The 15,377-nt window shown below is 45.9% G+C and overlaps 1 protein-coding gene across 4 annotated transcripts in view; it reads left to right on the forward strand.

Annotated features, from left to right (window-relative positions):
- LOC146839642 (uncharacterized) overlaps positions 1-15,377 on the forward strand; it is a 766,602-nt gene that overhangs the window by 150,621 nt on the left and 600,604 nt on the right. For all 4 annotated transcript variants that reach the window (XR_014981114.1, XR_014981115.1, XR_014981116.1 and 1 more), the window contains exon 3: positions 5,082-5,152. Coding sequence is in view for 1 of the 4 variants with exons in the window: in XM_085651730.1 (XP_085507856.1) it covers positions 5,082-5,152 (71 nt within the window). In the remaining 3 variants the exon portion in view is untranslated. The remainder of the gene's footprint in view (positions 1-5,081; positions 5,153-15,377) is intronic.

The raw sequence follows: 15,377 nt of genomic DNA on the forward strand, positions 1-15,377 counted from the left end.
CATTACCATGGCTGAAAGAGATGAAAAGGAACAAGCATTGGATCTAAGAGGTCAAAAGTGGATCTACCAATTCCTGACTCTTCCGCCAAAATGTAGGATGATCCAACCAATCCCATGAATACAATACTTGAAGAATCGGAGGAGGTTCATGAACTGGCGAAGTCTCCTAAGTGCAACACAGATTCTATGCAATCTGACATTACCATGGCAAAAAATGAGGTCCAACAGATCAACTCCAGGATAACTGCAGCAGAGCACCATATCACTAACCTGGGTGACAGAGGATCATCATGTATGAAACAACTCACCACTCACCACTCCAATGGATATTTCATTATCTCTTAGGAAGAATGTTTCCGATTTAATAGAACAAAACAGGAGGGGACATTTACACAGCTTTGGTTTTTGGGAGGGTACGGAGAGTCAGAATTCAAATTTCTGCATCACTTTCTTGGAAGCCTAGATCCCACAAATGATGGCGTTAACTTTTAAGAAAGACTTTGAAAGAGTGCACAGTGTTCCCACTAGATCCTTTCTATATAAAACAATCTCAGAAATCGATTGTTTGCAAGCTTCTCAGATTCCAACATGCTGAGTTAATCCTGAATTATATGAAAGAGAATAACCAGCTAAATGGGAAAGGCAATAAAATATACATATCACAAAAAGAAAAGTTTTAAACAACTGTGGTTACTAGAAAGCTGTCTTGGTGCTCTGGTCGATGTTGAGAGCTAGAAACTTGCAATTTTCCTTTACAGGCCCACCAAAGCTCCAAGTGACATTGCATGGATCAACATGCCTCTTTTCCTTGGATAAAAAGGAAAGAAACTCCTCTATGAATCTGGTATGGGATCGTCCTCTCAAAGATCTGTACTACTTATGGATCATTGCTGAAGTTGATCTTGAAAACTATGATTAGCTAAGGAATGTTAAAGTATATTGCAGTGGAGTGTCACCTGGTAGCCTTCTGAACTAGGACCCTCATCCACCCCGACATACCATGCTTGCAACCGTTGCCTCAATATACACAGAAAGCTGTCCATGAAAACACAGATCAACGTAGACTCCTCCACCTGCTTGCTCACTCTTCGCATGCTCCGTAAGATCTTTTAATGGCCATCGTCAACACCAGACAAACCGTCACTCATGCCCTAGTCACCAGCCGGCTGGACTACGGCAATGTACTGTCACGACCGCCTTCGTTCCTGGGGCTTCGAGTGAGGAAAAGGGTTCCACCTCCCGACGTTTCCGGCTCTGATTATATATACACAGAGTACCAGAACAATCAGGCGAGGGACAGGGATGAAGACCTGAGAGGATAGTTAAGAAAGAAAGTAAAACGGAAAACAACTGAAGAGTTAAACACAATAACAGCCTACTCTCATAAGGTCTTACTAAATGTATTGTGACACCTCACACACTCTGTTTCACTCACAGCGATCACTCACCCCGAGAGGACACACCCTCTCCAAATTCCAAACTATCTTCATTCTCCTTAGGGTTTCTGTTGCCCTCTTTTCCTAAGTACTAACCCACATCCCTCCGTGCATCGGGAAGATCCCTTCCCTGTTGTTGTGGTTCCCAAACAATAGTCTTGCACAGAGTTCCAGGGAGCAAAAGACCGGAATGCTAAGAAAGAGATTACTACTTCGCTCCCCTAAATAATGTTATTCCTCTTCCCGGTTCCAGGGAGCCTCTTTGCCCAAAGTCTCGTATTAACTTTTCATACAGCTTATCGCATAGTCACCCTCAAACGAATATGGAAAAGTCTTTACGCTCTCTCGCGAGTAAGCGCTACTTGCCAGATGTCGCGTAGTCTCTCGCTCTGAGGAATGTCTCTCTCCGAACCTGTGAGAGTCCGGTGTTCCTCGAACGCGGCGACGCTTCCCTCAGCGCCCCGCTGGGGGAGTTCCTTCATTGCGAACCCAACACACCTTCTCGGGAGTCAGGTGCTCTTCGAACGCGGCGACGCTTACTGCAGCGCCCCGCTGGGGGAGTTCCTTGATTCGGAACCCAACACTCCTTCCCGGGAGTCAGGTGGCGGTGTTTTGCAGCACGACCCAGATACCGCTCTCTTCCCGAAGCCTCAGACGCGGACTCATGCGCCGTCTTGTCTCGGTAACGGGTATCCTCCAATGTGCTTCTCAATCCAGTATTACGCGCCGTGATTGGCTCCCGCGACGCGTATTTCAATGGTCTCCGCCCCGCCACCATACCGCCGAGGATTCTGGGCCTCGTAGTTCTTTCCTGGCGGAACGTGCGGTAGGCGCTCCGGATCAGTGCCTGACATGTACTCTATGTAGGAATCACCTTGCACCTCCTGAAGGAGGAGACCATACAGGATTCAGTGGCCAGACTCATACTCGACCTCCTTAAGTGGACCCACATCACCCCCACCTCCAGAAGCTCCATTGGCTCCCCATTCAGAAGAGATGTCAATTCAAGATGCTGATCAACACCTACCCGACCCTACACAACCAAGGACCAGCATACATCAACCACTGCCTGAACTTCCACTAACCCTCCAGACCCCTTTGCTCCACCTCTCTGTCCCTTGCTCACACCCCCTGCATCTGCCAAAGTAGCAGTGAAAGATGCTCCTTCTCCTATCTCGCTGCAAAGTCCTGGAACCACCTCCACCTTCATCCCTGGACCTCATCCTCTCTGCTGGAATTCAGGCTATTCAACTGAACCTTCCCTAAGCAGCAGGGTTCTCAGTGCCTGGATATTCTCACAGTTGATTAGCCATGCACAATAAGTCCTGTTTGATTGATTGATTGCATCATGACAGTTGATAACATCCAGCGTTCAGATTGCTCAGACGTCTCCTCTCATATCGCTAGTCTTGAAACTGTTGATTGGTGTGACTTACCTTTTCTGCAATTTCCTCCATTCTGGATATATAGATGTACTCATAGGTTATAGCCTGAAGGTTCAGCTCTGTTTAAAGGTATAAGTTAGATGGACTCAAATGACCTCCCCACGGTTGCTGATGCAGAACAACAGTCAGTGGCTTCACCCTTCGCAACATAAGATGAGTGGACAGTCACAAAAAAATCTGAAGACTGCTAAAGCCCCCGGACCAGATGACTGTATAGCTTCTTTTGTGAAATCTTCTGTCCGGAGTTAGAATCCCCACTAATTTAATCACACATTCTCATCCTCAGGAGTGTTAAGTATTCCAGCAGAAGCAGCCTTCACTGTGCTTTCAAAAAGATGGGAAAGATTTATCTCCTGAAAAATTACAGACCAATCTCATTAATAAATCTTGATTGGAAAATTATACTAAAGTACTCCCCTCCTGCTCAATAAAATGATGCCTATGACGATTCACCAGTCACAAAGGAGTTTTGTTAAAACAAGCTATCTAGTGAGAACACTCGATTACTTTCTCATGTCATTGATGAAGCCTCCCTCACCTCTTCTCCTACAGTTGCAATAGCTATGGATGCCGAGAAGGCCTTTGACAAGGTTGCCTGGCCATTCCTAAAAGTGGTCATGCCCAAATTAGGTCCTGGTGACAATTTTATCAGGATGGGATCGGTAATAAATATACAGCCGACAGCAAGAGTCTGTTTAAATGGTACCTTATCGTGCTACATTGATCTAAAGGTAAATTGAGGAAAAGTAGGTCGCACACCGCTCGTCACACCAGCAAGTTGCCCCAAAGGACTGTGGGAAATGTAGTGGCGACGGCGGGTACGCCTATGCCACAAAAAGTAAATAGAACAGTATGTGTATGCGTTAGCCATCCCTGGACACGTTAATCTAAAGGTAAGAGACAGTGATGTACGTGGCCACTCCCTCTTTTTCCGCTAGATATTCTCCCTCTATTGCAAACTGTAAGAGGTAATGAGGGAATTGCAAATGTTGCTTTTGGTAACCTTCCAGTTAAAATTGCATCTTATGTGGTCTTGATTCTCCTGGGTTATGTCCCCTCACCCTGCCGGGAGACCGGCGGGTCTCCTTGGTTGCTCCTCCCGGACTTAGCAAGACTGCAAGTAATTCCGCACATGCATGATCCATGTCCACCCATTACCAAAAATTGTTAGTTGAATTCAGATATCACCGCAGCTGAGGCTCCCAGGATAGCGGTACATGTCCATTATCGTGCAAGGGACTTTTTGGTCCCAACAGTGGGAGTAACCAAACGTTTGATGCAAATCTTAGCAGAAGGAATGACAAATGCAAACCTAATTTTACGGGGAATATGAATTGAGGAAGCTCCTCCTACATATCAGGACTTACTACGCAATACTATGGTGGTAAGACATAATACGAACAGGTTGTGGGACATCAAATCACCCCCATGGTACACCAGGGGAAACAAGACATGGGTTGTTGTCTGGGAGCTGAGGAAAAGGGGTGCCCCTGAAGAGTTGATATGGGGACCTTGAAAACTCTGCATGAGCTGTTAGCTAAATCATATGCACATGGAGGAAGTATGAACTAGAGCAGAAAGTACTGAGCCTCCATAGGTAATGGGCAAGCAGACTCTGAGGACACATAAAATATATTTATTTGCAATAATGTATGGGGCTAAAAAGCGGATATTCTACAGCCTTTTTGTGCTTACCCTGCGATTGCAGCACCTGCATATTAAAAGCTATGCACACGTATTTTAACAAAAACAATAAAAATACTTTTGGAAAAAAGTAATGTCGTTGTACTGCCTCTTCCTGTCTTGCATTCTTCTAGCATGTTCTTTTTCTTCTTACACCTTCCCAAACCCTGCTCCTTGGTAAGATATAATGGTCAGGCCGATAATGGGGAGGCGGTTCTGCAGCACATGTTACCCTTCCAAAGCTACCTGAACACTGTTCTGCCATCAATCACCAACAGTCTTCCGTCTTCCAATCAAGAGAAAAGTACACATTTCCTAACACTGCAGTGCTATGACAAGAGTTCTGGAGAGCTTCAGTACCAAGATGTATTTAATAATGTTCTATTCTACTGTCCACCACTACCTTTGGGCTTTCACACTATGCTTTCTGGGAAACCTGCAAAGGTCTCTCTACCTCAGACCTGCAGCTTGAGGTTTATAATTTTAAGTTATCTAAGTCTGTCTTCCTAATTTCCAGGAGGATCTCTCTTCGTCGAAGATCTAACCCAGATGAGAGTCAAGGAGGAGCTGACAGCATCCCCAGGAGAGGTAAAGCAGCACCCTACTGGTACCTAAACCCTGAGATGCTTTTATGCAACGCTGTCTCGCCCCAGACTCTGTTCCTGTGAACAAGAACTGGCATCCTCCCCGGCAAACATGCCAACCTTCTCATGCAAATTCTGACCTCACTGAAGAGTAGGGATCATGTTATGTTAGTAACACATTGTTCAATGCTGAGCTTCCTTAATGAGAAGCAGTGTCTCATTACTAAAAGTGACATTCGGGCACCTCTGCTTTAAGAAAACAAACACTTAAAAAGACAGCATGGCTGATTTTAATGTGCAAATACAAGGATGCAGAAAAGCAAACAAACTATTTCTGCCAGCTTTCAGTACAACCTGCCTTTTTCTAGCCTTCTAAGTTTGAGCCATATGTTTTATTTCAAAAGGTTGCAGTGCAGCATGGCACTGGCACTACAACCTTAGGGAGTAAAGCCAGCTCTTCCACAAGCTTGGGAAATAAACACAACACACAGAAATAGAAATCACAGAAGCAGGCTTCTGAGGAAAACTTTGGGCACCCGCGCTTATTCTGTTACAAATAAAGCTCTTGTTGACAGGTGGGTGACACACCATGCTCAGCCTGAGTCTCTGGGTGTCCTGTTTGGAAGAAGGACGAGTTTGAACCAATCAGTTTTCATTGCTCTATTAAGGTGGAGATGACGTATCTTAGTGGTAAAAATAAATAGTATGTAGGATTAGCGAGACCAGGCTTCTGTGAGTGCAGTCGCATTTCTGTCCATCTTGGATGACAGCAGGTGCAGAAGTTGCATTAGAGGCTGCACTCCTACAGTTCTGGGGGGCAGTTTTTATGTCATGTGTAGAAAATTGGTCACGGACTGCTAGGAGGAAATTCTTCTGCGGTTTTCCTAAGAAGGTTGGTCTGTAATTGTGTTCAAGAAGTGTAACTTTAGTAGTGGTGGTTGTAGGATGGATAATAGGATCAGGGATCAGAGTATCAGAGCACCACTCTGGTGGTGGTGGTTATAGGTTGTGTAATGGGATCAGGGGTCAGAGCACAACTCGAGTGGGGGTGGTTATATGATGGATAATGGGATCTGGGATCAGAGCACAACTCTGATGGTGGTGGTTGTAGGTTGTGTAATGGGATCAGGGGTCAGAGCACAACTCTGGTGGTGGTGGTTGTAGGTTGTGTAATGGGATCAGGGGTCAGAGCACCACTCTGGTGGTGGTGGTTGTAGGTTGTGTAATGGGATCAGGGGTCAGAGCACCACTCTGGTGGTGGTTGTAGGTTGTGTAATGGGATCAGGGGTCAGAGCACAACTCTGGTGGTGGTGGTTGTAGGTTGTGTAATGGGATCAGAATATCAGAGCACAACTCTGGTGGTGGTGGTTGTAGGTTGTGTAATGGGATCAGGGGTCAGAGCACAACTCTGGTGGTGGTGGTTGTAGGTTGTGTAATGGGATCAGGGGTCAGAGCACCACTCTGGTGGTGGTTGTAGGTTGTGTAATGGGATCAGGGGTCAGAGCACAACTCTGGTGGTGGTGGTTGTAGGTTGTGTAATGGGATCAGGGGTCAGAGCCCAACTCTGGTGGTCGTGGTGGTTGTAGGTTGTGTAATGGGATCAGGAGTCAGAGCACCACTCTGGTGGTGGTTGTAGGTTGTGTAATGGGATCAGAGTATCAGAGCACAACTCTAGTGGTGGTGGTTGTAGGTTGTGTAATGGGATCAGGGGTCAGAGCACAACTCTGGTGGTGGTGGTTGTAGGTTGTGTAATGGGATCAGAGTATCAGAGCACAACTCTGGTGGTGGTGGTTGTACGTTGTGTAATGGGATCAGACTATCAGAGCACAACTCTGGTGATGGTGGTTAAAGGTTGTGTAATGGGATCATTGGTCAGAGAATTCGGATGTGTGGCATGAAGGAAAGCTCCTAAGTATTGGTGTTTGTGGGTGTGTTGGGCTCTCCAGTGGTTTATCGCGTGAGGTTTAATTGGAGGTTAGAAGGACAGACTCACCGAAGACAGCCCAAGTATGGGCGAGAGTTGGAGAGTGAGGTTTGCAGACTTTGTTTCATCGTATGCAGGTGATCCAGCTCTGTTCACTGTCCACTAGGGTAAACAAGTTAATATTAGCTAAATCAATATGGTGTCAGCGATCAATGTAATGGTAGAACAAATCCTGCTGGCTCTCATACTCCAGCTTGGATTCAGACTCTTGCAAATCCCACTGACTTCTCTGCCTTTGCATTGATATCTGAATTTAAAGCGATGATTCTCGGCACTCCGAGGGGTCTTGTCAGACTCCTCCAGAGCTGAAGCGATGCGACCCCTGACCCCTCGCGAGTCTCAGCTCATGGAACTCATGGAATTTGACTCTCATTTCCAGGCCAGGTCTACAGACAGCATTAGTTTCTGTTTGCCAGATCGAATGTACTTACACTAATCTATAAACGTAATCATTTTAGATAGAGGTGTCTGTCCACTTCAGGTAATGCTTTGTTTGAGTCTCTTTCTCATTTTAGATTGGCCACATGGTATGAAGGAAGCAATACAATCCAAGGTATTTGCTATTCATTTATTGCACCTGAGGAGCACAGGTACACACGACCATCTCCTAATGGGTCCACCTCCAACCTCCGTCAATCAATTACATTCTTGAATATACACATTCCAAGTATGTCATGAGTCACATTCCAAATATTATTAACACTTCTTGCTACTAAGCAACATGACAACATAACACCCCACCTAACATGGAAAGACTGGGTCAATGGCTCATTCCTCTTCAGTCACTGGCTGTATTTAAGGTACCATTCACATTTTGGCGCCAATCACATTTGAAATAATCCACAGGATGGCCAAGTGGTGCTTAGAGTGTGAAGGAGAGTTATTGAAGGCGTTTTCCTGTCTGACGTGAGTGCGCATTGGGAATGGGGAACAGTCAACATTACAAGAGGAGGCATCTTGTTTGCTTCAGCAGTAGCCAAGACTTAGCAAGCCGTCTTCCTTCTTCTGATTCCAGATTTCTCTTTCTTGCTAGGAGTGTTTCCGACCAATGATGACTGTTCATCTCACAAGACTTCTTTTCAGTCCTGCATATCCTTAAACGAAGCATTTAGATACGAAGTTTTTGATGTTTCCATGTGTCCTGTCTTGTGCAGCACATATAAAAACAGCAAATTGCCTATGATTGTTTATGTACAGGAAGGTCCCCCTTCCTGCACATAAACAATTATTTAAAAAAAATGCAGATTTGCAACTTGTATATGTGCTGCATTAAGCAGCACACATAGAAGTTACAAAATGGCATGTAAAGATTGTGTGCAGGAAGGGAGACATTCCTGCACATACGCAATCTTCCCATCAACAGAGGCACCCTTGCACTACTGTGCAAGGGTGCCTGCATTGGAGCTAGGCAGCTAAAGTTAGTGACTGCCTGCACCATATTCTAGTAAATATGGTGCAGCCCTGCATTTCTAAAGTGACGAAGCGAGTCGTTAGCCTTCTTGGCTTAACCACACACTTCACCACTTTACTATAAATGCCCCTTGGTGTCTTCCACTGCTGAATTAGATTCCTGCTGCTCAGCTGTTTTTATGCTGACAGTCTTGCACAGACGGTTTTAAGAGCACAAGCTCAGCGGCTGCATATGGGCACAGAGCCTTGGTATGTATAGATTGAGGACCAATCCCGTCTTTAGTTCTGTGGGGCCCCCAGAAGATTACAGGGTTCCTGTTAATTTATGCAACTGGACTAGAATGGACATATTCAATATAGGTGAATCCCTGTCATGAAGGGCTGTTTCTGCCTCATCACCATGCCTATGATAGGTTATTGAATTCAAGTTATTATAATGTGGCAAGAAGAAGAGAGGGGATAGGTGGGGTGAATAGATTTCAAGAGTAGGGTAAGTAAAGAGGTAACATTGTTGGTTCTATTAAATCATAACAGGCGTTTTACCTGCAACAGTAAAGTATGGAAATTATGAGTGACTGTACAGGTATCTGTTCTATGTAAGGATAGAGGTAAGTGAGAGAGTGAGGTGAATTTGTTAGGAAATGTAGATGATGTAGTTTGGCCTTTTGTGGAAAGATGCCCAGCTTGTTCCAAAGGGATCTAGAGGATTTTTAGATTAAAGTGTTATTTTATACAGTGTTACTGACCCCGCAAAGTCTGGTATGAGATGTTACTTGAGTTCTTCCATTCACATAGTAAGGTTTTGATTTCCATCATTAATAGGAGGTCTATTAAAAGAAGGTCACAGATTCTAGAATCTTATTTTGTGTTGGTTTCCTGTGCTTGTCTTTGATTGTGTTAATACTTGGTTGCTTTTGGTCTCAAGGAAGTTGTCAACAGATCTCCCACCTTATTTCATTCAAGCATGGTCTGTGCATTAATGATATTTACCCATTTATAGGTTCTGTTACTAAATATTTTATTGTAATCAATTTTAGAGGTTTTCGTTTCTGTAAGATTGTGACATCTTAGGTGTGTGTTAGGTCATTTTCTGGACAACCTCACATCCTTAAGGAGCCTGCTGCAGGATCCTCTGGTTGCCTATCAGGGGCTAGGTGGACAGGACAGTGACACGGGCACCTGTGAGCCCAGCCTACTCCACAACAATGGAAGGGGAGAGATAGTTCGAGGTGAAGCTTGAGCGAGATACAGGGGTGCCATTCTGAGCTGCGGGACACCCCACGGAATGACTGTTCCGAGCTGCAATGGAAATGGGTGGAGAAGGGGAACAGTGCAGTGCACAAGGGCCTGACCGCCACGGAGCATCTGGGACCAGCACCACCTTAAACCATCCACTGGCTGCAAGCTGGCAGGCTGATTGGCCTTCACTGCTTTGCCCTCTATGAAAGAAAGACCCTCAAGTTGGACAATCCAGGGGGGTGGAAGCTCTTTGCTTGAAACAATAGCTGAGGCTGGCCAAGCAGCCTATCTCTAAGCATACTGAATCTAACCAGTTGGTCAGATTACATTGCTTACTAGACTGTCCTCAATCAAGACGCCCTGCACAGGAATGTGAACTTCAAATCCCTGTCTGGATTTATGTGTGAAAGAAAGGCCCAAATCATGTGACTGAAAGGCATTCATGAACCTGGACCAACAGGGCAGGTCAGCCCAGGCCCTCTCAGCACTTGGGTAGTACAACTGGATAACAAGCAGGTGTCTAGTACTTAGCCCCTCCTACTACAGAGGAAGGCCAGCTGCCTTCCCTGTAATCTGTGCACAATGGGTGACAGAGGACGACATTTGAAAAAAACATATAAAGACTCCTGGAGCCCTGCCTGGGCTTTAAAAGTCATATGAGCCCTCATCAGGACTTCCAGGGCAGCCCGACTATCTGGGCACACCAAGCATTCCTATGTCATATGTGACAAGATGTTCAAGCTAAAAGTGAGGGCTTGAAAGATAGCCATCTGGTCACAGTATGTCTTATGAATTAGATCAAGCTCATCCTTGGAGGAGCCAGGGGCTTCCCTGAACAGGTTTCTGAAGCCCACTCTGGGCCTCAGGCCCGGATGCTCCTTTTAACCACATCAATCCAGGGCACCCTCCTGGGACCTGTATGAACCCCTCCTGGGTACCTGGCAACAAAGGTGTGCTGGCGAAGGGAGTCTTGCGCTGGAGATATCAACCACTGGACAACCTAAAGCTGTGACACAAGGCCCAATCAGAGCTCTTTCACCTGGCCAAGAAGAGGAGACTCCTACAGCCCTGTTGGACCCCGTCGTGTGCTCTAATAGACTTGCTACTCTGGATAAAAGAGCCTAGAGATGGTTACTTCCACCCCCGAGGCTAGCCAAAGCTCTGACCCAGGACAAGGTCAAAGCACCTTATCTCAGCCAAGCACAGCAATCCTACAGAGGTCATGGGACACCGTACCATGCACTTAGAGGCATGGCGAGCTGGAGAATTGAGTACAGGGATAGAAGCCTCCACCCTTCAGGCAAACTGGAGCTCTGACCCAGAGACCAGTCAGAACATCTTCATCCAGCCAAGAATGGGGGCCCTCCGGGTGCTTGAGGGACCCCATCTTGGTACCTTTGCCACATGGCTGGCAGGAAAATGGAGTCCATCGCTGGGGGCTTTTCCCCCTGGGCCAGCTTGAGCTTTGACCCAGGGTCCATTCAGAGCTCCTTAACCCTACCAAGTTGGGGAGCCCTCCCAGTGCCTGCGGGATCCTGTCCCAGGCACTTTGCGACATGGTGGTTGGGGAAGGGAGCTCATAGCAGTAAACTTCCACCCCCAGGCCAACCGGAGCTCTGACCTGGGGCAAGACAGAGCTTCTAAACCTGACTAAAGGGGAGAACACTCCCTGGAAATGTGGGTCCCGATCCAGGACTCTAAGTGACACAATGACTTGAAGAATACAGCTCAGTGTGAGTCAGAGGTCGAAAGGTACTGTCAGAGCTTCTCAACAGTGCCAACTAGAGGAATCCTCAAAGGGCCTGCAGAACCATGTTTCTGGCACTTTGTGACATTGCGGCCCGGAGAAGCCAGCTCAGAATGGAGGCTTTCACCCCCAAGGCTAAGTCAGGGCTTCCTATCCCAGGCAAGCAGGGGGACCCTCTGGTTGCCGGTGGAAGCAGGCCAGATAGTGGACCCTAGGATGAGGGCTTCTACCTGAGAACCACTCGGAGCGCTGACTCGGGTACCAGTCAGCACTTCTTCGCCCTCCCAACCGAGGTGCCCTCCCCGGTCCTCCTGTGCACTTTGCGACATGGCAGTCTAATGCACAGACATCAAATCCAGGAGCTCTTCACCATGCACACCAAGTGACAGAGGGGGACATTCAAGGGAGTGTATCCGGCCTCCTGGATCCCTAACTAGTCTTGAAGCGCCAAAGGAACACTCATTGGGATTTCCACGGCAGCTTAGAACTCTGACGGAAATTACATGTTTTATTTTAAGTACAAAACATCACCAGTGGCATGGCCTTTTTTTGCAACGCCCATGTAGCTGTGGTAAAAGTCTAGACATAATTTCACTTACCTCTAATTATAGTTTAGCACAAAATAGCTGTGACTGGAGAGCAGCCTCGTGAAGACCTTTAAAAGAGATCAATCACCAAACTGGTTCTGAAGTTTGAAAGTGGATCCACATCTCCTGTCTAGAAAATGTATATAAATGTGAGGCTGAAACAACTCCCACTTTGTTCCAGTTACAAATGCTTCATGACCATGGAAGGACCTACTCTGGAAGGTAGCTGAAGGACTGCTGGATGCCCATTTCTGGCATCAGTCTAACAATCAGTCTCCCAAAGCTCAGGGGTCATCAGCTGGTGTCTACTGGAAGAGCTGAGGGTCTCCATAGTTTAGGTTCACCTGACTACATTGTGAGGAAAGGAGTCTGCCTGACCCTGTAGGAGAAGAGATAATCCAGGACCAGAAGCCAAGCATGTTCGTGGTCAACAGAAACCAAGTAAAAGTTGACTTTCTTGAGAGTGTGAAGCCAGAAGTGACCTGTGCTGCAATGACTCTCCTGGTATCTCCCTGCGGTTGCTGTCCCAAACTGTACCAGACCCTATTAGGGCACAACTACCATGCTGAGCAAGAGCTGCACTTGGCCATATTGTGCTGCAACTACTGTGTTACGTGATTTATTTACTCTCTGTGTTGAACTAAAATTGTTGAACTGCATGTATGGTGCACTGGTGCATGTGCTGCAATAACTACTGCTTTGTGGGACTCCTGCACTGGCCGACGTTAGACTACAACTACTGCTATTCATCAGCTATGGGCATCGAATCACCAAAATACCAGGGGTGGCGGAAGTACCTTAATGACATCACAGCAAATGTCGTCATATGACTTTTGACCCAGAATCTGAATAACAATTACCTCTGCTATGACTGTGCCAGGATTTTGCTATGGGTGACCTTGAGGTCAAGTGTGACCTGTATTTTTCTGATTGTTCCATTGGCCCACCTTTCCTCTGAGCCCTGCTCAAAGAATGCTCCTTTAGGGTCATCATTGAAGGAGCACAGTTTGTTCCAAGTATAATCGAAAAGCAAAGTCTCTGCTTCCAAGTATGCCAGTGTCTGTATTTTCTTACAGGGGCTAAACGCAGCTCAGCTTTTTCCCATAAGTGTCTCAAGAAGATGGGAATTATGTTCAGTATGCCAGGGCTAATGATAAATATACAAATTCATTTACATTCATGCATGTTTACTAATTCTCACACTCACTCGTTCTCACTCTCTTATACTCACTCAAATTCTCTGTTCCGGCTCAATCAAATATTATCACTCACTTACATATTCCCATTCACATAGTCACATCACTCTCTTATCCTCATACACTCATTCTCATTCAGTCTTATTCTCATTCTGACTCAGTCACACTCATTCATTCTCACGCGGACTTAATACCTCATACTGTTCACTCACTCATTCTCACTTATTCTCACTTGCTCTGACTCGCTTATTCTTGCTTCCAGTTGTACTCACTCACTGTCCCTCATTTTCATTCATTTCCACCCACTTTGATTCTTACTGACATGCATTCTCAGTAGCACTCACTCACATTCAATCTCAATCTCTCACATGCAGTTAATGTAACTCTCTTTCATTCATTTTCATTCACTCTGGCTCACTCATACTTAAGTAAGACAAACAAGGAGACCTGAGCCCCAACACCATGAAGGCAGCGACCCCTATAATTTTGGCCTTGATTTTGCCATCTCTGAAGACGGGGCTCACAAACACACTGCCTGGGAATGCAAGGGTAAGCCACAGGTTGCAACTGCCACCCCTTGGTGACTCTTAAATGATGTCCATGTTGTTGGTGTTGACCAAGTAGTGACAGATGACTGCTGAAGGCTCCAGCATCTTGCCAAGCAGCACCCTCCTGCTCTCTGAAAGGACACATGCCAAAGATGTGAGCTGTGCCCAGCCTTTCTTGTGACCGGTATCAAGCCAACACACGAACATTGGAGGACTTGCGTACTGTCAGGACCAAGCTGCTACACTGCGTGGAGGAGCGTGTGAAGACTTAAGATGGTTTTGCACCCACGCAAACTCTGGGGGGGGCGTTATACATATAGAGCAACTGAATATGTGGGGAAACCAAATGTAACCAGTCCCCAACTAATCTTCCTGCCATAACTTACTGAGTGGTATTAGATAGGGCCACCCCGGTAGACACAGCATGATGAGAAGGGGAGGGATGTAATACACACAGGGGATCATGACCAGGGAGGTTTCCCTGTATACTTCCATTGGATTATGTGGTATTTAGTATTATTCTGATTAAAAGTACTTCACTTTTTCAAAAAGACATGCACTGACCAGGATATTGAAGGTTTGTGTCTATTGGATGGCTCTTGAGTTTTGAGTTTGCGCCCCCCACACTGCCTCCCTGAGAATATTGTGACTCTTCACCCTCGCTAGCCAGAGAGTCAGGTGCGGAAGGGATTGTACTTTGCCCAGTTTAAAACAACCTCAACCACAATGGTTGGGACTTTTGTGGCACTAACCCAGCCCAAAATGTTTGAAAATCCACTACTTTGTTTTTTGTGCACCTGCCTAGTTGTCAGTTTAAAACAATAAGCTGCTTTGCTTGGGATTATCCTGCCTTTAATGTATTTTCCATCAATTACCTCTCAGGCAGGGCTGTTGTCATGTGATAGATGTGTTGCTGTAGGTTGTGCAGGCAAAATGTATTAGTAGTTTCCAATGCAGACATTGATTCTAAAAGAGCGCAGCCATTTTCTAAGTTAATTAAACTGTGACTAGCAGGAATATACAGGAAGGGAGAGAAAGCTTCTGCAGCTAGTGTTATTAGATCCAGCCAACAGTGCAATGCTATAACATGGAATTTCCTATTACAAGCACTTAATACCGGTTTCTAAAATTTTCAGACTTAAGACAAGACTACAATTTCCAGCATGCATTAGGTTGTTAATCTAAACCTCATGGCTGTGTCTCTGTTTACCCATCTCCATAATTAGACACCTTTCAATGATCTTTCTCCTGCACTACAGCTGCCTCATACTGCTCATGATCCAGTTGCAAGCATGGATTGTGTTCTAATGACAAATGCATTTGTGAATCAGGATACACAGGATCAAACTGTGATAAAAGTAAGGAAGAGTGGATTATTCATTGACCATAAATGGCCATTGTATTGGTATATATACTGCACTTATCCAACTAGGACAACACTTGAGGAATGGGAGACAATTGTGTACAAAGAGTGAGAAGTTACACAAATGCACACATTGCATTGTATAATTAAGGTCC

This window comes from Triturus cristatus, chromosome 4_1 (assembly GCF_964204655.1).
Source record: "Triturus cristatus chromosome 4_1, aTriCri1.1, whole genome shotgun sequence".
NCBI classification, from domain to species: domain Eukaryota; kingdom Metazoa; phylum Chordata; class Amphibia; order Caudata; family Salamandridae; genus Triturus; species Triturus cristatus.